Source organism: Amphibalanus amphitrite, unplaced genomic scaffold (assembly GCF_019059575.1).
Source record: "Amphibalanus amphitrite isolate SeventyFive unplaced genomic scaffold, NRLGWU_Aamphi_draft 000010F_arrow, whole genome shotgun sequence".
NCBI classification, from domain to species: Eukaryota; Metazoa; Arthropoda; class Thecostraca; order Balanomorpha; family Balanidae; genus Amphibalanus; species Amphibalanus amphitrite.
This window is the reverse complement of record NW_024881506.1, coordinates 947,215-969,965: the sequence shown is the minus strand read 5'-3', so window position 1 is coordinate 969,965 and position 22,751 is coordinate 947,215. Positions and strand designations below refer to the sequence as shown.

Sequence of the window (22,751 nt, the reverse complement as noted above, 5' to 3'; positions counted from 1 at the left end):
CGGTGCGTACAGGACACAGTGCCACCGGGGCGCACAGGACACAGTGCCACCGGGGTGCACAGTATGCAGCGTCAAGGGGCACAGGTACAGGTCAGGGGGCACAGGTAAAGGTCAGGAGGCACAGGACACGGTCCAGGGCTGAGGGCGCTCATGACTTATGTCAGGGCTACAGGACGAATTCGCAAGCTAAACAGGGACACATTCGCAGGCCGCACACCACACTCCAGAACGCACAGGCAGTTGCAGGACGCACAGGACCCAGTCGCAGGCTGCACAAGGCGCAGATCGCACAGGACATAGTCGCAGGTCGCACAGGACAGTCGCAGGTCGCACAGGACACAGTCGCAGGGCGCACAGGACACAGTCGCAGGTCGCACACGACATATTCGCAGGTCGCACAGGACAGTCTCAGGTCGCACAGGACAGTCGCAGGACGCACAGGACCCAGTCGCAGGCTGCACAAGGCGCAGACCGCACAGGACACAGTCGCAGGTCGCACAGGACACAGTCGTAGAGGACCAGGACACGGCCGCACGGCGCCAGAAGCTGTCAGAGCTGCGGCAGTAGGCACACCACAGTCACCAGTCGCCGGGCGGCGAGGACAGGGAACTGGCGCTGTGTAGATCCCGCGCAGCAGACACAGGGACGGGGGAGTAAGTCGACTGATTAATTCGGAGCCACGGCCGGCGCCAGTCGACGGCATGTCCCCAAACCGTAACGGCCTCTGCTACACCGGGATTAGCACCGCGCAGCGACGGGGTCCAGGCGCGCTGGGCCGTCCAGGACAACCCGGCGGCAGAGGCTCTGAGGTCAGGTCAGGTCAGGTCGGCCCAGCGCAGCACTGCACCAGTCGCTAATGAGTGATGTTTTCGCACGGGTCGCTGCTCCTCGGAGTACCGCTTACTACACCTATCGCTAGATCAGCTAGGTACCAGGTGCATACGAAATTTACATAGCTCCGCGGCGAACTGGATCCGCGCTGGAGCCATTTGCATTGGCGTGGGTAGCAGCTACACTGTCCAGGAAGTACATATACCCTGCAACGCGAGTGTACACGACAGGACACTGCAGACACACTCAGAACATGGCATGGCGAGTATTCATGCGGGAAAATGGCAGCGATATGCCGACTTTAAATAGACTACTGAGAAGCCACAGAACTGGGAAAGCCATCGTTTTATTACTGTTACTGTTCGCCGTGCACCTAGCTGAGAGGCAGGTGATGGGTGGCGGGTTCCAGTCGGGATGGGTGGTGACCGCCCTCCCTCCCCGCCTTCCTCTGAGTCCCGGCAATCCCACTCGGTCCTTCCCAGCCGGTCCTGGCACTCTACCGGTGACGCCGCTGATAGGACCTACCTGCCTCCGGCGGCGTCCCTGACACGGCTCGCTGATCGTGTGCCCCGCGGACCATACACAGTTGCGGCGTGATTGTATCAGTGCGCCGCGCCCGCCGCGCTGCCATATGCCGCTAATGACGCCCAGCCCAGCAGAGACGTCCCGCGCGGCACACTTCCTCCCTGCCTCCCGAGAGGCACCGTCCCGGCCCGGCCAGCTATTCAAGGCCCATCAGATAGCGGCGGCGAGCGATGGGTGCGCGAGCGGGCCGTCCCGTCCGACCCCCCCCCCCCCCCCACCCGACCCGACCCGACCCGCCCCCTCCCCATGGGCGGCGACACCGGCCGGCGCCTCTGACTCTGTCTGTGTCTGACTCTGTCTTCCACCTGTCTGTCGAAGGCGGCCGGAAAATGGATGCTGGTAGGAAGGGTGGCGCCACTGCGGTCGCTCCTTGGCCCTCTGTTTGTGTGTCTGTTTGTCGCATGGATACCTGTTCGGCGGCGACCAGCTCTGCATGCAGTGGTCGCCGGGGCCGGTGCCAGTGTCACGAACTCCTCAATGCATAGTCATGATTAACGGAAAACAACTGTTTTACATGCAAGTCCCAGCGGCTAGGCAGCGTAGCTAAATTTTTCCCATGCATGATCGTTGCATCAAACTGCATTTACATTCATATATGACGATTGGCTGGGTCCGTCCTTTGTAAATATTTATAGTGGCCGTTTTCCTCGATCGCCACGCATTTGTAAAGTTTCGGTCTAAGTTGGGGCTATCTCGATCCAGCTAATTCCCATGTGGAGCACACAGTTCGGTTACTGGCTGAGGGCGCCTATGGCAGGACACTGGAGGGTGTGACGCTGCTGGCTGTGTTGTTTCTCTCGAGGCGTTGTTGTGTCAGGCCGCCGCATCTGCCTGTGTCTCCGGTGTGTCAGGCCGCCGCGGTGTGTCAGGCCGCCGGCCCTCGGTGTTGTTCCGTGCCGCTCGTGTGTCGCTGCTCTGCACGCCCCCCTCGTCCACTAGTTGTCCCGCTGGGTGTCAGAATGAGACGTCAGTGTGTATGTGTGTGTGTGCGGCTGCAGCGGTAAACCATGAACTGCTCTGCCGTGGCCCAGAGTCGGCGGCGGCCCGCCGGCCACCGCCCTCTCCCGCCCGGCTGCCGGCGTCGTCTCCGACGCAGCCCGTCTTCTCGGACGGCGTCGACGACGACGGCGGCGGCGGCGGCGATCAATACAAATGTCCCGGGCTTCTTCTCGCGGCCGACCAGCCAATACGCCGACAGCCAATGGCGGCGCGGCAAGCGTCCGACGTCTCCGCCCATTGGCCGAGGCCGCACAATACCTTTTTGGTCGGGAAATTGCAATTGGTGAAACAATAAATTAAAATCAAACCATGATAAATCCCGGCGCTGTGACGTTCGGAGAGATTATAACGGAAAGTCTCCACCACCGGACGAGATACGATCTTGCTCGCATTTCGGTGGGCGTTTTTAAATCAGCTGAGTGTCGAGGTCGAAAGGTACGCGACGTCCCCGCCAGCTCGAGGCATCCGGTCCGACTGATCGTAACTCGTCGCTCGAATCGATGACCGCTGTCCGGCGGACAGTGGTGTCCGTTGGACAGTGGTGTCTGACGGACAGTGGTGTCCGGTGGACAGTAGTGTCCGGTGGACAGTGTCTGTCCGGTACGGTCAGTGTCTGGCAGACAGCGTCCGACGGACAGTGGTGTCCGGCAGACAGTGGTGTCCGGCGGACAGTAGTGTCCGGCGGACAGTAGTGTCCGGCGGAAAGTAGTGTCCGACTGACGGACAGTGTCTGTCCGGCGGACAGTGGTGTCCGGCGGACACTACTGTCCGGTACGGTCAGTGTCTGGCAGACAGCGTCCGACGGACAGTACATATGTGTCCCGCTGTCAGCCAGCTCGGCTGTCCGTCAGAACCAGCGCCGCTCCTGGCTCGACCGACGACCGCAGCAGACCGACAGCCCGCGCCACGCTCGCCGCTCCTGCCGCCGCCGCGCCAAACTACGCCGCCGCGCCGCAGATGTCTAGTGGGCGCTCTGGCCAACCGTGTTCAGCCGCCTCATATCGGGCCGATTTACACAGAAATTTGGAAAAATAACAAACGGCTGGCTGTGATGGTGGGCCGTCCGTCGGCGGCCGCCGGTGTAAATCTGTCCTCGGTCCGCGCTCATCACGGCTGACGTCCGTCTGCAGCCCTCCCCCCCCCCACCGGCCGGAGGGGAGGGGGGCACCTGAGCCGCCTCTCTGCCTGTTTACTGCAGCCGGCCCGCGCTCCGCCGCTCTCTCTGCCGTCCCCCGGCGCTCTCTCTCCTGTCTGCCTGCTAGCGGCCAGAAATAGGCGAGACCGTGTTCTTCTGCCGCGAGATTTGCGTTAATTAGGTGCGGCTGAGGCGGCGCAGCGGCGGCGAGTGTGGCGCACGCCCAAAATACGGCGCCGGCCCAGCTGCCGCCGCCGCCGCCGGGGCAGCTCATCCTCATTCATACCGGCTGTGTGAGTGAATCGGTGCAGCGGGCTGGCAGCGCGGCCGGCGCGCGGTGTCGGCTTTCGCGCCGGCCTGTTGCGACTGTCGGGCGCTCGCTCGGCCGGCCTGTGCTGGAGAGTCGTCCGGGCGGGGGCGGGGGCGGGGGCGGGGGCGGCTGTCGCGAGCTGCGGGGACGCGCCGGCGCCCGGAGCTCCTTTACCCGATCTGCGGCAAACTTGGCCGCCGTTCTATTAGGGCGGCGGCCATAAAAATGATTTAGCGCGGCCCAGAGATTGGCCTCATGCCCCGGCCGCGATGTACGGGCCGGCTGCGATGGCCGCTAGATTTAATTTTCCCCCGGCTGCAAAGCTATAGAGGTGCGGCGGACGCTTTCCGGCGAGAGGAAGCTGGCCAGAGACGGCTGACGGCGGACGGCGGACGGCCATTGTGGTCCGAGCTGCGATACGGGCGCGCCGCCTCGGTCCGACAGCTGTGTACCTTGGAGCAGGCGGTGCGCGACGCGGCGCTGCGGTCGCGACGCGCGCGATGTGGTCAGCCGCAGAGGGCCGGCGCTGCCAAACACAACGGCGTCCAGTGCCAGTTAGTCGGCCGCCCGACGCCAAGTAGTATCAAATAAATACGGGTCAGTCAAAAACAGTGGCCGGCGCCGGCTGGAGAGAGCCGCTCGCGCGCCAGCCCACGAGCAGATCTAAACAAATACGCATTACTGACGCGAAATGAAGACTGGCAGCCTCTCAAAGGGCCGGCTGAAAAATGAAGCGGCGGCCGGGACGCTGTCGGGTGTAAATTATTCAGCGTCTCGCCCGGAATTGATTTCAAACAGTGGGTTCGGTGCGCGGCCGATGAAAAAGGCGATCGTCCGCAGGGATCGGCGCCGAAGAGCGATGGGTCCTCGGAGACGCGGCGGCTCGTGCAGCGACACTGTCGGCACCGACGCCAGACGACGGCAGTGGCTGTGGAGTCGGGGGAAGAGCCGCCGGAGAGCGAATGTTCCACTCAATTGACACAACCTGGCAAGTGTTTTGGGCTACAACAGCCGCTGAAGAAGGTGCGTGAGGAAATCCCGAGTTTTGTCTATTCATATTTCGATGGACGGACTTCAGAGCGCCAGTCGGCGGGATCTAGGGGTTCTCCCAGGAACGTTTCTGACCGGAGCTAGACCAGGACAGACCAGGACAGACCAGCGGACAGACCAGCGGACAGACCAGCGGACAGACCGGGTCTGCAGACGGGTCCGGGCGCGGCCGGCGCCCTCCGCTGCTGTGACGGCCGGCGCAGGCGGCAGAGCACGTCATGACTCCGGCGGCCAGCGCCGGACGCTCGCCACCCGTTGTTTATTTACGCCTGCGAAACGAGCGCTGCACGGTCTGTTTGCCTGGCGAGCGCAACAATTAACGGCCGCGAAATAGCCATTACACCTGGCCGCAGTGACGCCGCGCTGGATTAATTTACAGAGGCGCTAAGTGAGGCGGCCCGTCCCGGCCTCGGACGCCACCGCGGCCCGCTGCGGCTTCGTTCGTCAAGCGAATGTGTTTCCTGTAATTTAGCTTCGGCGACGCGAAATGAGACCATTCCCATTCGCGAGGAATCCGGCTGACGGGCTTACACGGCGGCAACTAATCTGCGGCCCATTTCGACTGGGGCCGGGGAGCGCGGCCAAATTCAATTTGGAGGCGCGCACTGGCGGCTGGCGCCGGCCGCTCGCCGGGCGCACACACCGGCCCGAAACTAATCAGAGAAATGGCCGGGATAGACAGGCCGCCCGCCGACGCCAGTCACGCCGAAAATCAGAAATGATATTCAAATCTCGATGGATAAAGTTGACTCGATTGTTTGCCTCCCCGCCGCTGCCGCCGCGTGGTGTCGGTGTGCGCGTGAGATTGGTGCCGCCCGCGGCGGGCAGGGGCGGGGGCGGGGGCGGGCCGATGTGTTCCCAGCAGCACCTCATCACGGTCGATCCTCGCGTCAAAGCGGACGCTATGAAAAATTGAGCCGCTCCGTTGCGTGCATTGAACGTGTGTGCGGAGCGACTTAGGTTCCCAGCTCCATAAAATCGACACTTGGAGTAACGTTAATTGCCAATGTCGCAGTAGTCGTTATTTGATGCACCCCACTGTCCATTAAATTGGAACACGTCGTCGAATCGATGCGTCCCATTTGGTCGCCTCCGGCGGGCGGGCATTTTTGCACGAGGGCCCGCCCGGCCGTCCGGCTCGTAACCGGACGGCGGCACTATGGTGCCGCAGTAAAGGTGGAAATGCGCCCGGCTCTGGACACAGCCGTAAATCACCGACCCTCAGTCACGCCGGCGGCTGTCGCGGGGTCCAGAGGACACCCAGCGCACTGGATGTGTGACACGGCCTGGGAATGCGGGGACCAGAACTGACCCAGCCAGACAGCGGGACCGACCTCCAGTACTGGACCTGGCGGACGCAGGGCCGGGTTAGCGTAGTCCCGGCCTGCCCTCAGTCGCTGCCTGACCCCTGGTGACCTCTGGTGACCTCACCCGGCCCCGGGGCGGGGACCCGAGCATTCCTCAGCCACCGGAACCGTGCGCCCTCGGGCAACAAACAATAACAGGCGGCAGACGGACGGACGGACGGACGGACGGGCGCAGGGAGGGGAGGGGAGGGGAGGGGAGCGGGGCCGCGCCAGGTGGGAACGCGATGGTATCGGTCCCAAGCGCGCCACCGCGCCCGCCCGGCCCCGATCTCATCTGGACGCCCTGATTTCGGGACCGCCCGGCCGGCATCCATCGCGGCATTAACGTAAACGGAGCCCTCGGCGGCGGTCAAGGCCGCCTCCCGCGGCCAGCTCAGCGCGCCAGGGCGTCATGTTTTACAAACACTGAATAACGCGCCCCGCAGGCAGGGTCATCCGTACCAACCGGCTATATTGTAGTCGATTTGTAAAATATCGATAAATTGCTGAAGCGTGATGTATTTGATTTTATGACCTGTGTCAAAAGAGGCCGCTGGTTTGACCCGGCTTGACACTGGTTATAAGTGGTTGGTAGCGACTGGCAGGTGAGGGCTGGCCGGTGCCGGCTGGAGCGCTCTGTCAGCGACGCCAGGCCGTCTGCCGTGTACCGTTCCCACGTGCATCAGCGGTGCGGTGGCGAGTGTGGGACCGCGGCGGCGGCGGCGGCGGCCGGCCGGTCGCACCTCGCGCGCCGCCGCCGCCGCCGCCGCCCGAGGCCGCCGCCAATGCGATCCTCGCCGCCGGCGCCCGCGTCGGTATGTATGAGGACGGTTTCAAAACACCTACTATCAGATAAACATGATTTTGATTGTAGCCTGGTGGTGATTAGACCGCTGATGGGACGGCGTCCGGAGGCACTCAGCAGGAACTCGGTAGGCACTCAGGAGGCACTCGGCGCCACTGGCACAGCGGCACCGCTGAGCGGACCTTCCGGTCAGCCGGGGGCGCTCAGCGCTGGGCGGACTGGGCGCCCTCAGCAGTGGTCACTGTGAAGAGGCAGCCGGCGCTCGCTCTGCGCACAGTCCGGCTGTGTCCGGCTCATCTCAGTCGGACGGCCGGCGGCCCGCAGTGTTTGACACGCCGTGTTTCCCCACCGTGCAGCTCCCCCGATATCTCAGCGCGCTCAGAACGGCGCCTTACGCCGGCCCGATTTATGAGGCTCCTCTGGGCGGCCGACTGCTGCTGATCCGCTGATCCCCAGGGCCGCTGATCCCGTGCCGCTGATCCCCAGTGTCGCTGATCCTGATGCTTTTCCGGTCTCCCGCTACTGCTGGCGCCAAGTATGGTATTAATTAAACATTCAAAAGTCAAAATTCAGACAAGGATTAGCAAAGATACAGATGGGGCTCATTAGGATTACTTTTATTCTTGTTTTGCATTCCTTCTCAAGCGTCCCGTTAGCTTTGCCTAGTCCACTATAAATAGCCCATGAATTTGCCTTCCAACAGTGATCCAATTTTAAACGGACCTTCATCAGCTAATCCGTGAGCATCTACTGTTGTTTATGTAGATTAGTCGAAATCAAATGCAACAAAAGAATACAAATGTCACGGTTTTTGTGCAAGGGAAAACCGCTCGCAGCCGTTCGTGGCTGCCGTCTGCTCCAGTCGTCACGCTGCTGCCACTCTGTCCGGGCGGGGCGCTCCCATCCCAACGAGATCAGGGCGCGTCTGTGTCTGCCGGCGGCCAGTCTCACGTCCGATTGGTCACCAATGGCATTAGGGCCCGGCGCGGCGCGGCGGTGACCGGGGCGCGCGCGGCCGCTCAGGATCCGCTCCGGAAGTCGAAATATGACGGCGACAATGCGCAACAAGCGCCCCGCCGCGCAACACTGGCCACAAAGACGGTCCCCGCCGGGCGGGGAGGGGCGTGAGGACGGCGCCCGGAGAGCAGTGCGGGGGCGGGGTCGGAGGGTGGGACCGTAACGGGAGGACAGCAGCCCGCGGATTAGCAGCAGGTGACGGCGCCGGTCGGATCAGGCGCTGGAGCGTGGACCGGCGAACGGTCCGAGTGGGTAACTGGAGCCGCACTGAGCCGGTGCGGCGCGGCCCGCTCCAGCTCTGCCGGCCCCGGGCCCACCGGGCGCGCCGCGCTCGTACCCCGAACCGCCGAGTGCCGCCAGCCGCTCCACTCGCCACTATTTACGGCCCTCAGCGCGCTCTGTTTATTTGATCTCTGTCAGTCTTCGGCCGTCGGCAGTAGGCGGGACGGGCCCACCTCTGAGGGCCGGCCGACCGAGCTGCGGGCCCCGGCGGACCCGCGGGCCCTCCGGAGACCGGCCCGGTGACCCCCGGGACCCAGCGCCGGGTCTCGGCTCTCCCGCGCCGCCTTTGTCTCTGCTGCAGCTGCCGCGACCTCACCGCCTCCTCCAAACAGCGCCAATATTTTGAAGTTATCCCAGTCCATTTATTTCTGGTGGTTGGTGTTTACCGCCGGGGTAAACTGTCCCGCCCCAGAGCGGAGGAGCAGCAGCAGAGAGGAAGGCGCCCCGGCCCGGCCGGCGGCCAGCGGCGCGGAAGTGAGGGTGTCATTAGCCCCCTCCCTCCCCGGAGCAGAGCACAGAACCACATGGTCGGGGCGGGACGCTCTCGGCTCGCTCGGGGGCGCACAGTGGCCCATTGTGAGAGACCACCGACGCCGGAAACACTCTCGGAAGAGCTGGCTGGCCGGCCGGCGTGTCAGCGGCGGCGAAACATACGCGGGCGAGCGCCGCGCCTTGTTACCAGGGGTGCGAGACGGAGGAGGGTCGGGGAGACCACGGTGCACTGTTACACAGGCACTTCCGAGTGTTCTGCTCTCTGGGACAAATCCCGGACATTGTGTGACCGGTGGAACGGTCACCGGTGGCTGGCTGCAAAGCTCCTGTGACCTTGCAGGGGTCACCGGTCGCCTAGTGTGACCTTGCACGGGTCACCGGTCGCCGGGTGGCAGCAGTGGTCACCGGTCGCCGAGTGTGACCTATGCTGAGGTGGCAGCTCGCCGTGCAGCCCTCACTGTCCTCCCCTCTGAAGACCCGGCAGCCGCGGGCGCTGCTCGCCGCGCCGGCTGGCGCCGCTCGTCATGCGTGTCCCGTTCCGCTCCGTGGGAAGATTCGCGCAGAGATCGGGCCCAGCCGTGTCCAAACACCCCCCGGCGCCGACAGCGTGCGTCGACCCACCCCGGGCTCTATTTTACTGCTCCGGCCCGCTCCATTCACAGCCAGCCATGTGATGACGGCAGTGAGTGACGTCACACCACAGCGGCGTGTGACGTCATCAGCGGCTCATCAGCTGAGCGGACAGGTCATAAATCGTTACTCGATTTGTCGGGCAAATTTATCGTCGTCGCAGCCGGCCGATCTTATATCGCCGTCCAGACATTTTTGGCGTTTTTGCGTCAATTTGGAGCATAATAGTTAGCACACCTCTCGCTGTCTCGAGCCTGAGTGAGGGCGCGTAAAAACTTCGGAAGAGTTGAGCCGTAACGAGCGGTTTAATTCTGTGGCGTGCCCCCTCGGAATAATTTACAATGCGGGTCAGCCGCCCGAAGAATGGGGGTGGCTGTTTGCATTGTAATGGCTGCCGGCCGGGTCATTAGGCGGCGTATAATTCGTGCTCGACGGCCGATGAGACGGGCGGGGCTGGGCGGCCGGTGACCGGCCCACGGGGCGGTGTAATTGTATGTCATTGGTCGGCGCGGTGAGCTATGAGCTGACCGGCCGGCACCCGTGCCCAGATGAATGACTGTCGACAGGTGAACCAATCGCGCTCTGAACGGCAGAGCGGCCAGCGTCCTGGCGCGTGAGAAGTAGGGAATTGGGATGACCGCGGAGCCGGGGCAGAATGTGTAGACTGCCAGTTGCCTGCCAGATGGACGGGGCTGTTCGCACGGAGAAATGTGTTCGTAGTTTTATAGTGGCGGAAACATTAATACGAAAGGGAAACTATAACACACACTCAAACAAACTTCGATTTCCTGCCCGTATACATTGTACTTGCTTCAGACGTTGTGGAGAAACACGGCTACGGGAGCCGAAAGAGCAACTCTTGCAAAGCTGGAATGTCGACAGAAACTCCTGTCCGAACTTTGTGCCGTGGGTGTTGCCCTGCTGTGACTTCAGCACCAGAAGAATCCCACCTGAGCGCACCGCCCGAGCCCGACTCCGAAGTTGGGCGCCGCTCGGCGGCTGTGAGGCGGTGACCGACCGTCTGATGTCCCACGGCCGACCCGCAGTCGCAGAGCGCTGCCCGCAGGGGGTGCACGACCTCCCGTCCGGCCCGCGCGCTCCGTAACTCCAATACGATTAGCGGCGGCCCGATCGGCGATTGTTTTAGCCTGGTTCTCAGGGCGCGCGGCGCGCCTCCCATGCACGGCGGCGCCGCGGCCGGCCGGCCGGCCGTGCGCTGGCCGTAATCGCCGCCCGCCGGGCCTTATTACGTTATAGGGTAATGACGTTCGCCGAGCGGAGCGGCGTTCTCGGCGAATTCTGCCGCGCGCCGCCGGCGGGACCGGCTCCGAACTGACGCTCGCCGTGCAGACTGGCTCGCTCGTATGACCCCTGCACAGGTCGCGGTGGATGACCCCTGCACATGCTGTGATAAATGGACGATTACGGAGGTCGCCGATTCGCACCCCTGCCGTGACCGCGGACTGACGATGGCCCGGCCGCGGACGGGGTCCTCTGTGCTCGCCGCCGCCGGCGGACGGCCACTGCCCTGCGCTCGGGTCACCGGCTGACCCCGCGGCCGGTCAGAGGTCACGGGCCAGGCTCGCCGCGCCGCGCCGCCAGACGCCGCCACTCGGCCGCACTCGGCGCGCATTCCAACTGCGCCGTGTGCGTCGTTTTTGTCGCCGCAGGGGCGCCGGTTTTTGCGGCGCCTTGCCGTGTAGCGGGACGCGTTTAGGCGCGGATTACGCGACGCGTCGACCGCCAGTCTGGTGGTCCGTGGTCCGGTGGTCCGTGGTCCGTGGTCCGGCCGACGCCCTCGCCGGTTCGGCCGCGCCCGACGTCTTCATAGAAGCTGTCTGTCAGTCGCGCCGGCCGCCGCCGCCGCCGCGCCGACCGCACTCACCGAATGCATATCGAGCCGGGACGTTTTATTCGCAGATAGGATCTGCGCGGCTGCATGCCGGCCACTGATGGATCTGGAACCATCGACATGTTTGGCTATCACCCGTTTGCATGCGGAATAATATGCTGCTAATCAGGCGGCAGGCGGCCGTCTCGGTGGCTGCGAATCCAGTAGCTGTTAGCTGTCAGGCCGCGGATCGATTTTTTATGTAGCCGGTGTGGTAGCGGGCGTGCATACAGCGCTTCGGTAGCGGAGTGGCGTTTTGATTCACATGATAACTGTGCAAAACCTGGCCGAGCGCGGCCGCTTGTCACTGGTATCGGGCCGCGATCCGGAGCACGTCTGCGCGGCAGAGGCGGCGCACCGCGGCGCGCCGCGCGCCTCTCCCACGCCGCCGAGACGGGCCGCGTTGCGCAATAGTCGCGCCCAGGCGGCCTTGTTTTGCACCAAAGGGGATCGCCATTAACGCGACGGGGGACGGCGCGGCGCGCACGACGCGCCGCTCTCGCCCGGTTCGCCGCGATATATCGCCGTCCGGAAAGCGCCACTAAATTATATCACGGCCGAGCGTAACGTGAAAGGCGCTGCGGCGTCGGCGGGAGGAGGAATGCAGCTCGTATCGGCGGCGCGCTCATCTCCATATCTGAGCGCGATTATTTACGGCTGAAGGGCAGCGCTGCGCTGCAGCGCAAATCGCTGCCATTTAAATCGTGCACAGTTGTTTTGGAATCGCGGGCAATCTATTAGCTGCAAGTCAGAGCTGGCGCTCGGTGGCCGCGCGTCTCATGGTGCCGCCGCCTCTCGCCGCCGCGCGCGCCTGGAATGTGGAGAGAGCCGCCAGCCGAGCTGGAAGACCGATGAAGTATTCAGAACGCCGCCGGGCGCGCGCCGCCATGACTAATTCCATGTCAGACATCCGAAAGTGAAATTAGCCGTGGCTGCGGCGTCGGACCGGTTGCGGCGGTCGGTGCGTGCGCGCGTGACCCGCTCGCCGGCCGGTGTCGGCCCGACAGCGGACGGGACACGTTTTTGTCGGGCCCGGTCGTGGCCGGTTCGCCTCACTGCCATCTGTCAGTCGAAATCGGAACGAGGGCGCGCGTGAGCGGCCCGTCGGACGGCCGGTGGTCCGGGCCGCCGTCCGGGACCACCGGCGGAGGACCGCCGGTCCGCTGACCGTATCTGGCGCTGCCGGCTGATGAGCCGAGCTGTGGGCCGCCGCCGGCCAGCTGGTCAGCCGCTGTCTCACGCCGCTCCGGTCACCTCCTCACGGGACGAACCGGTGTCGCCGGGACGGCGCTCGATAAGAGGCGACTCCGAGTCGCGTATCTGTCGGCTGACGCTCGCCCAGCCATTAGTCTGAATTCCGATGGTATCCTTTGAGGAGTGGATGGCTGGAACGGTGCCTTTTGTGTTGGGTGCGGCGGCGGCCGGTCGCTGCCGCTCGCGGCTCTCAGTGTCGGGCGGCCGGCGCGGGCCATCTGGGCCGGGCTGCCTCCGCGGATCGGCAGCTGACGCCCGCGGAGCCGCAGATGGCTGGTCACCGTCAGGCAGCTCCGCTGCTGAATACAGCTGAACTGGTCTCCTCGACCGGCGCCGCGGCCAGCTGCCGGCTGCAGCGCAACCCAGGCGTATCGCCCGCAGCACGCCGAGCACCTCCGCACGCCGGTCACCTGTTCGGCTGCACGTCTTACCGCGCACGGCCGTCACTGGTCTACCCCTCCCGTGCCGAGCGCTGACCCGATCCCGCTGACCTGACATACCTGTGCGGCGTCCTCTCGCCTTCCCACGGCCCTGTGCCGACTGTCCACCGTCCGTCGCGCCGGCGCGACCCGGCTGATGTATGCGGCATTGTGTGCCGCTCGGATTTACATAGCGTCGACAGCGGCCGGCCGCGGCGCGACACACGCAGACAAAACGGCGAACCCGGTGGAGACGGTATCCGCACATCGACACGGCGAACCCGGCGGAGACGGTATCCGTGCATCGACACGCCGCCGGGACGCCGGGGGTGGGAGGTCTGCAGCGCGCCGCCGCGCTTCCCACGCCCCCGTGAGTGCACCGTGCTCCGGCGCAGTGAGGAGGCGCGATCTCTGCTCAGTGGCTGTCACAATCCAGACTCCAGACGTTGAGCCTATGGGGTCTGTGGGCAGCAGCCGGCCACCTCCTCCGCCGCCCAGCCGCCCCGGCGGAACGGCTGCTGCAAAAACCGGGGACATTAATGTGGCACCTCTGTTATCACCAATTATTTTGGCCCGGCGCGGCGCGGTGGAGCCGGCAGTATAACTCACGGCTCTGATTAGTGTCACCCGTTCTTTGGCCGGCTTCCGGCGTCAGACGCGGCCACCGGTGCCAGGTGGGCGCCGTCCCAGGTGTCCCAGCCGCTGTCCCCGGCGCCCCCGGCGATCCCGAGATACCCAGACGAACGGCGACCCCGGTGACGGCGGCCGGCGGCGCCTGGACACACCCTTCTTCTGGGACCGACCGACCCACCCGCGGTCCTCCGCTGCATACCGGCCTGGACGTGAGCAAACACAACCTGCAGGCCAAAGGGCAGCGTGAAGCCAAATAAACTCCCGGAGCCTCTCCCATTTTACATAGAGTGGTGGGTGTCCCTCACTTTGACTTGCCGGGCTCCTGAACCCGTTACGGCTGTGACGAGTTCGCTGATGCGCTCTTTGCTTCGGCCCGTGACCTGTGATTTCCCCGAGGTGCCGGTGGTGACCTCCGATCTGCGCGGAGGCCGTCTGACCCGGCAGCCCTCGACTCGGCGGAATGGCCGTTCATCTCCCGTCAGCGGCGTTATGACACGGCGTGGTACGCCACCGACACGACTTTTGACGGATGATTCCCTAACGTAATCACAAGCGGGAGCTCTGGCGGGCGCAGACTGAGCTCTGGGCCGCTCCCGGGAGTAACAGGGTGGTGCAGGGCTGATGGTTGTGACACGTTGACACGTCAGAAACAGTCCCAGCTTTCCTGTTGGCCCGACAGAACCAGTCTCAGTGTGACTCGATAGTGATAGGCCCTGTCCAAATGACAAGAGTGACCGTGCCAAGACGAGCGCATGTGTCTTCACGGCGGCTGGCGCGTGGTGCTGAGAGGGGCGACGCTGTATTCGTTGCTGTTGCTGACGCTAACTTCACGGACATGGGGCAGCGGCGCGTCAGCCAGGGATAGGGAAACAGCAGAGACGTGGTGCTTAGTTGCTCGCTTAGCTGCTACAGCCCTCAATGCATGAATGTATGTGTCGTCCAGAAATGCCTGAACTACTGTGTGCTATCGGGATGTTTTGATCTTCGTGAGTCCGTGACGCTCCTTATTGAGAGTGATGTTTGATGGAGATTTACTAGTGGGTGTTTGGTGACCAGGATTTTAATATCTATCCCGCAGCAGTCAATTGCACCGAAATCGGTGGCACTGTGTGATCTACGTCCGTGTGTTGATGTGTCAGTGTGTGTCAATGTGTCACTGCGCCAGTCTCCGTTGTCACTGACCCTCTCTCGATCGCCGTGTGTTGCAGCGGCCGCCCTCGTCGTCGCTGTCGTTCAGCGGTCAGGGTGCCGAGGACGTGCGCTCGCCGGGCTCCGGCGGCACGCCCGGCCCGCTCAGCCACCCTCCGGCGTCCACCCAGAGCGCCGACAACGGCAGCGAAGCAGGTACGAGCGGCGCCGCGAGCTGCCACACCTCCCACACCTCCCACCTGACCCAGCTGAGCGCCTGCCGCGCGCGCACATACATAACGCATACTCTGGAGCTGGGTTCGCAGGGCTCGGCTACGTGATACAAACTAGCGGCATATAGTTGGAGTTGGAACTACTTACTTTGGTGACTTTATATAGTAGCTGAGATTTCTGTCCATCATTCTCTCGACAATACAGGCGTGTCAGATAGGTGAAAGATCACTTGCACTTGCTGCCTGGCCGTGCACCGAAGCGCGCCGAGCACTCAGCAGTCGACTGACTGACAAGGGGTCTCAATGGCCGTCCCATCCGCCGTGGGGGTGGCCGCGTCCCCTCCCCACTGTCACCGCAACATGGCGCCCGATGACGTCACGGCCGGCTCGGGTTGTATCGGTGACGTCACCGGTGGCAGGTATCGGCGGCGCCGGTGACGGCAGCAGCAGCGGCAGCGGCGGCCGGAGCCGGAGCCGGAGCCGCTCCCGCCTCCCTCCCCCGGACTGACGCGCGCCCGATAGCGCTGCAGGCTTTGTCCGCTCCGGCGAAATTGTCAGATAGCGTTCTGGCTAATCGGCCGACATTTGCGTAATGGCGGATCACGCGTTAATGGGTGTCGCCGCGGCCGATGGCGGCCGCCTGAGCCCCGGGCCAGCAGCGGCCGAGCCGGGCTGAGCTGCATAATGGTCGGCGCGTGCCATTTGTCTCCTCAGGTCATGTTGCACCTCCAGCTGGGACCGTTGGCCGTGCAACATTCAACAGGCTGACGGCGGCCGATAGAGGCGCCTCTTCTGAGGGCGCCTTTCATATGTGATGCAAACAACATCATCATCGGCGCATAATACATGAGAGCGGCACAGCCTGCTCCGCCAGACGACAGATGTCCGCACGCCGCCGCTCCGGTCCCGTATCCGCCTGGTCCCGTATCCGTCTGGTCTCGTATCCGTCTGGTCCCGCATCCGTCTGGTCCCGTATCCGTATGGGTCCTCCGCATCCGTATGGGTCCATATTCTTCGTGCAGCGTGCACCGACATGTACCGGGTCGCGGCGGTGACCGTCGCGCGCGGTGCCATTGCGCGCGGTGAGCCGACCGTCCTCGCCTCGCTGTTCACCACGAACGCGGGGTCGCGGGCCAGTGGTGACCGCACCACCCGGAATGACCGTCGCCTACGGCCACCGGTTACACGCACTGTGGCTGGGCAGCGTGCCTTTTCATACCAAGCGACCGCGCTTTTAAACCAGCTGCCAGCTGCCCTTTTAGACCTCGATCCCGGCAGTTTCAAGAGAGCAGTGAAGGCGTTCTTCTGATGGACTGACGAGTGGCTGTGATTGACGGTAGTGTGGTTGCATATGGAGTGTGTGTGTCTGTGTGCGTGGCGAGTGTCTGGTATATGTATAGGTGTGTGATTTGACTTTTTATTGTCTTTTACCCTGACGTATGTTTTTTTTTTTTTACTCGCAATGACTTTAGACACGGAATAGCCACAGTGTATGTGGAGTGTCTGCCTACGTCAATACAATACAATACCGAACATCACCAGAGCCTTTCTAACCCCGTCCCCCGTCCCCCGTCCCCGTACCAGAGGGCCGGCGCGCGGACGGCCGTCGTCGCACAGCGCCGCCACCGTCGTTCAATTTAAGCCTTATCTGGGCGGCGCTGCAGGCAGACGATCAAAATATGTTGTTTTTTGCGGCGACCAAAAGCCGAGGCGGCCGCGCGGCGCGGTCGGAAATTCCTCAGCTCAAGCCCTCTTAGCTGGATCTAATGCATGTAACCGGTTTGTCCGGAGGCGGTGGCCTGTTGTGCACCTCGGCCGGCCGGCCGGCCACCGCACGGCGCTGGGGGGGGGGGGGGGGCACTGTCACCGGACAGTCGCTGTCAGATGACAGTGGCACCAGGCACTGGTGTTCGGCGGCGCGCCAGTCCCGTCACGGCGCGAGTCCTGGTGACGTCACCGAATTACGTAATGTGCATATGTCGGTGGACAGCTCCGTTTTACAAACACACAGGGTGATGCATAGCAGATACCGGACCGAATAACAGGCTGTGTCAGCACGTGACTCAGTGACACTTTGTGCCGCCATCGGACGCGCCGTGACAGCTCGTGACAGCTCGCTGGCAGCTGGTGATAGCTCGTGACAGTTCGTGACAGATCGTGATATCTCGTGACGGCTCATGCAGCGCCCTTCAGCCGGCCTTTCTGGGTCGCTCGTCACGATGGGAGATGAATTGGACTGTCCATCCGGCTGGCAGTCAATGTGCTGAGCTGTCCGTCAGATCGTGGCTTGACCTGTCCTGCCCTATCCGGCCGATAGTTTTGTGTCGGGACGCCTGTCCTGCCCCGCCCTGTCTTGTCCGGCCGTGTGGGCGCCTGTACGTACACACAATTTTATCCGGCTCTGCTCTGTCTTTGGCCGTTGTTCTGTTCCGTCCCATCGAGCCCTGTAGTATCTCTGTCCTGCCCAGCCCTGTCCCGTCCCGCGTGTCGTCCTGTCTGGGCCAGCCGGTACGACCGGCAATGTTTGGTCTGCGCTCTGGCTGTACCCGGCCTGTATCGGCTGTGGAGTTATTTACGCAGCAGTGTCCTTCTGGCTCAGAACCAGTCGCCCCCGCGGCCCGGCCCGGACCCCCTCCTGCTGATCCTGTGACCAGCAGCCCGCGTCCCGCACCCCCTCCTGCTGATCCTGTGACCGCAGCAGCCCGGTCCGGACCCTCATCCTGCTGATCCTGTGACCGCAGCAGTCCGCGGCCCGGGCCCCCTCCTGCTGATGAAGCCGTGTCTGAGAAATGAGCAGCCATCGCTACCAATATTTGATGGATAAATCAGCCGGGCGTCGTCCGCCCAGCGCCGTCCACCTTTTTGCCGTCCAGAAAATGCTAATGGGTGCCTTAATGTCGCCTGTAATTGCCCTTTTAATGAGGGCAGTGGCCGCGTATATGTCACACAGGCGCTGGGCCGGAGACGGGCGCGGCCGGGCCGATTTACGAGCTGCCCGGACGTCCACGGAATGCGGCCTGACGATCGGGACCGGGCTCCTCACGGCCCAGCGGCGAGCAATGATTTACATACAGATTCCATAATCCATATTCCACTCGGTCGGCTGAAGACGCTGTTTTCCGCGGTGCAATATGAAAAAGACCGCACTGCAAGACTGAGCAGCCTTTGCGCAATGTGCAATGCCGTATTTCATTGCGCAAGTGGTTTTTTGGTCGCCGTGCAATGTATAGGCGTGTGCAAGGGGTGGTTCTGTTCGGGGAACTTCTGCCGTCTTTCGGGTGTTTTAAAATAACGTTTCCGATAGCCATGATGCGAATCTGTCACGCAAAATCCTCACACAAACAAGTGCTGCCTTGTTTGAAGTAGCGCATTCAATGAGGTCGGATAGTCGCATGTCTGAAAAAAATCGCCTTGTTTCTTGTTGCTGATACGGGTAAGCATGCGGCGTTTTCGTCCAAACGGCCGCGACTTCGTGCAACTGCCACGGTTCTTTTTGCCAGCACTCAGCTGATTGTTTTAATCGGTGACAAAGGCCCGCCTGAAAGCCGATATCCCTTGCTAGCAACACTCTTTCTTTGTCCCCTCACTGATGCTGCTACTTATCGGTAATTTGATAACGCTTTACCCTGTGCTGATCCACCCCAAACACGGGATTATGCAGATTCGCGCACAAAACGTCGCCTAATTTTATTAGTTGGCTGAGTGCGGCAGAATTGGCTGCAGTGAGCCGGCCGGCGCGGCGGTGCGCCGCTGCTCGTCTCACTAACTCAGTCCCAGCGCGCCGCGGCTGCGTCTGGGCGGCGTGTTTTCGTCGCCGAGATGCGTCGGTTTCGTCACAGCTCGGGTGACCTTTTCAGATGCAAACCAGTCGCGCCGCCCGCTGGGGATTAGGCTTTTTGCCGGCGCGGCGCGGCGCGTCTCTCGGCGCGCTGCGTGAGAAAGGCTGGCCGGCCGCCGCCTGCAGCCGCCGCTTTCTCGGAGATGCGCCGACTTTTTGCCAGCCGCGCCATTTCGGAATGTTTCGGCCATATTTTCCATTGTGCAGCTCTGGCGCTTTTGATCCTCTCTGAAGGCCGAACGGCGCTTCCGAGCGGGCGACTCCGAATGGCGAGCTCTGTTTTCAAACGGCGGCGCGGCGCCTTCCCTGCGCTACATTTTCCCGCCGATTTCCTCTCAGCAATGCCACCGACCGGCCGAGACGTGATGAACCAGAAAGTCATGCGCGCGCGGCGCTATCGCGGGTCGCCGCCGCGACCGCGCCGCGAAATGGCCGCAGTCGCCGCCGGTTGACGCCCTGCCGGCGCCGAGCACCGTGGCCTATTGTGCGCGGGCGCGTCGCGCCGGTCGCAGGGACGCTCCCAGGTCGTTTGGGCATTCCTGCCGAGGAGCCGGACCGGCCTCGACCCAGGTGGTCTGCGGTGCAGCGGAGCGGGCGGAGCGGGCCGAGACGGTCCGCCCGGACGGCCGCCGCCACCGGCGCCCTGTTGTGCACTAACTAGTCCATTCTGTCCGCTCAACCTAATCTCATTTGGCCGGTAAAGACGACGCACGCCGGGGGGCCGGCTTTTTTCGCGTCAGCCCGGTCGCTGCCCGGTCGGTCGCGGCGGGCGCCGTCACGGGAAAGGGTGCAGTCGTTTTTGTAGGGCGCGATCTGATTTCTAAAGGACCAGGGTCGGTCAAATTTCCGTGTCGGGCTCCCGCGTGTGTCGGATGCTGACTTTTTGGCTTTGTCATTTAATGCGCGCCCGCTACGGTCGAGGGCAGCGTCCCTTGTGTCGCTCTGGAAAGAATGCGAGCGCGATGGGAAAGGGCGTACCGACCCCGATTTAGCTGGCGGGGCTCTGAATGCGACCGCCTTTTGGGGCGCGTGCAACTTGTCGGAGCGGCGCCGCCCTGTGCGATGTCTGAATGCGGGCGAGCAGCGGACGCCCGTTGGGAGTGACGCCTGTCGGTCCCGGCGTCAATCACTCATTAGTGGCTGTTCTCTGCGGCGCCGGCGGCGGAACCTTGTCGGTATCATCTCGCCGGGCCCATTGTCCCGCGAGGGGACCCTCGGCATGTCCCCAGCCGAGAGACCAGCCCGGCCCTGCCGGTGTGTTTGTGTCCGCAGCGGAACTCTATGCAACCCCGCGGCCCTCCACTGAAAGCGCGGCCTCGAGGTGGCGCTATCCCCGCACCGCTGTCGCTGTCAGTCTATCCACCCCTTCATCAGTGGCGGCCGCCCTCCCGTCCCTCGGCCGCTCCCCCCGGCCGCACTGGTACAGATTTCGGCGCTCAGCTGTAATTGCCATTGAGTTTGCGCGCTCGCTCACAACTGGAGGGTGCTTCAGTCCCGCGGAGAGCGTGAAGAGCGTGTTTTCGGCGCCGCCGTGAATGATCCAAACCGATCTCCATTATACCGCGGGGTGCGCCGCTCCGAGCCGCGCACAAAACGCCGCGCACCAGCAGCGCCGCGCCGCGATTGTCGCCGACCGCCGCAAGTGCCGTTGAGTCACGCTGCGGCGCTGAGACGTCTGGGAAAGGGTCGAGGCGCGCTCTCGATGAAGGCTGCGATGTCGGTTGAACGGCGACAAAAGTGTTGTGGCTGATGAGATAATGAACCCAGTTTTCTGACAGAAGGACCTCAGGGGCTGCAGCTTCTTGTCAGATTTGTAGTGAGCTTTACAAGCGGCTCCTTAAGAAAGTGGAGAAGGTCTCTTAGAGATCCAGATCGTGGCGAAGAACCTTGGAACGACAAGGAAGACGAAGGTGAAGAAGAGCGTCACCGGTAGTCCAATGAGGACGTCAGACGCTGGTGACTGAGAGGATGTTCAGTGGATGGTGGCTGCTGGCCGAACCTCTTACCCCAGAAACGATGTTGGCCGAGATAAGCCCGTAGCATGTCTCGGTCAGGCGCCATGTGCGCAGCTGCGGACATGGTTGGTCTGACCCTTTGGGGCCCAGTGCGTCCCAGCCCCGCAGCGGCAGCGGCAGCGGACGGCGCCCCTCACACAATGCCGTCACTGATCGCGGACGGGCGCTACCTGGCTCCGCGGGCCTCCCCTCCGAGGGCCAGATGTCGCCGGCCGATTGACAGAAGTCAGCCAATGGCGCCGCCGACCCCAGGCCGGTCACATAGTCAACACATTACAATGTGGCGCACAATGGGCTTTCAAGGTGCGCTGCCGCGCTGCGCTGGCGCGGGCATAATCGGGTTTTGTGCGCCCGCCGAATTCCCATGATTTGAACGGTGCCTATCGGGCGGATTAAGTCGATCGGGCAAACATGTTTGTAGGGTCGCTGAGCGGGCCGGGAGCGGGACGGAAAGCGGGGCACCGGGGCCTCGCCGCTCGCTGTGTGACTGACTGCTCCCCAGCTGCCGGAACGTCACCGCGAGACCACCGATTCCGGGGCACCCTGTGACAGATTTCGTGGCACCGCTGTGACAGATTCCGGGGCACCCTGTGGCAGATTCCGGGGCACCCTGTGGCAGATTCCCGGGTATCCCGTGTCATGCTCCCGGGTATCCCGTGTCATGTTCCCGGGCATGCCGTGATGGATTCCTGGGCATCTTGTTACGAAATTTCGCGTGCCTCTTGCTGCATGGTTTCGAGCTTTCCGCTTCCGAAGTCGGTGGCTGATTCTCATGTGCTAATGAGATTAGTATCTAATTGTATGGGTGCCACCTTAACCCGTCTGCAAGATATTCGTTTCGTGGTCTTTGCCGTGAAGAGCTACATCGGATTCGGACCGCATGTAAGGCTTCTGATTGCTTCAAAGCACGGTGAAGCGTGGTTCCTGTAGGTGCTTGTTGGAAGGGTTGGTGGATGACTGTTATCAGAGCTGTATCCCGTACCAAATGAGCCGTTATGTTCCTTTCAATCGGTTCCGTTCTCAGGACGCCCGATTCCTCTGGCCCGGACGTCCTGTCCTGATGACCTATCCTGACCTCAGCCCTGTCAGTTCCCTGCCCTCTGACCCGCTACCCTGGTGCGGCCGTTCTCGGCGGCAGTCGCGCCGACAGCAGTCCGCCCGATCAGCTGTGCGGCGCCGGTGGGTGGGCGGTGCGGTCGGCCGGCGCAATGATAGGGTGTCGCTGCGGGCGGGAGGCGCCCGGCCACCTCACACCCCTGATGGCCGCAAAAACGGCGGCCAATGATAGGGGCCGGCGGCTACCAGCCTATCGGCCACCGGCGCGTCCTGATTGAGCAGCAGGTGCCGAGTACACACAGTCGACGTCGGGGCGCCGGCCGATCAGCGTCCTCATCAGCGCACCTCACGGAGAGCCGTGGGGCCGCCGAACCGCTCCCCGCCCGCCGCCAGGGCAGGTGCGGGGCGGCCTCAGATGTGTATCGCACGCCCGCCGCTGGGTGGGCCATCAGGGCAGATTTCGCCGCGTCAGTGTCTCTGCGCCGGAGGTGGTGCGGTGTCTCCGGCGGGTCTCCGCGGCTTTCTAGGCGCCCTGGGCCGTGGTCCCGGTCCCCTCCTGGCTCCCCGGTCCGTGCAGTGGGCGACTCTGTCGCTGGTCCGTGGTCCCCTCCGGGCTCCCCGGTCCGTGCAGTGCCGTCTCTGTCGCCGGTGCCCCGGCCGCCTCTCGCGGCGCCTGGCGTCGGCCGGCCGGCGGCGCCCGACTCGTTTATTTATACCATCTCTGTGTCTCTGGGTCGGCCGCGGACGGCCATTCTCCGTGCTTCACTTGCTTGTCCAAACAGAGCCGGTGGCGCCGCGGCGC

General features: G+C 63.3%; 1 protein-coding gene across 6 annotated transcripts in view; it reads left to right on the top strand.

The window, feature by feature from the left end:
• The window catches only part of LOC122381200 (homeobox protein homothorax-like), a 126,964-nt gene that overhangs the window by 25,304 nt on the left and 78,909 nt on the right, over positions 1-22,751 (top strand). For all 6 annotated transcript variants that reach the window (XR_006256490.1, XR_006256491.1, XR_006256488.1 and 3 more), the window contains exon 7: positions 14,888-15,023. Coding sequence is in view for 2 of the 6 variants with exons in the window: in XM_043365127.1 (XP_043221062.1) it covers positions 14,888-15,023 (136 nt within the window). In the remaining 4 variants the exon portion in view is untranslated. The remainder of the gene's footprint in view (positions 1-14,887; positions 15,024-22,751) is intronic.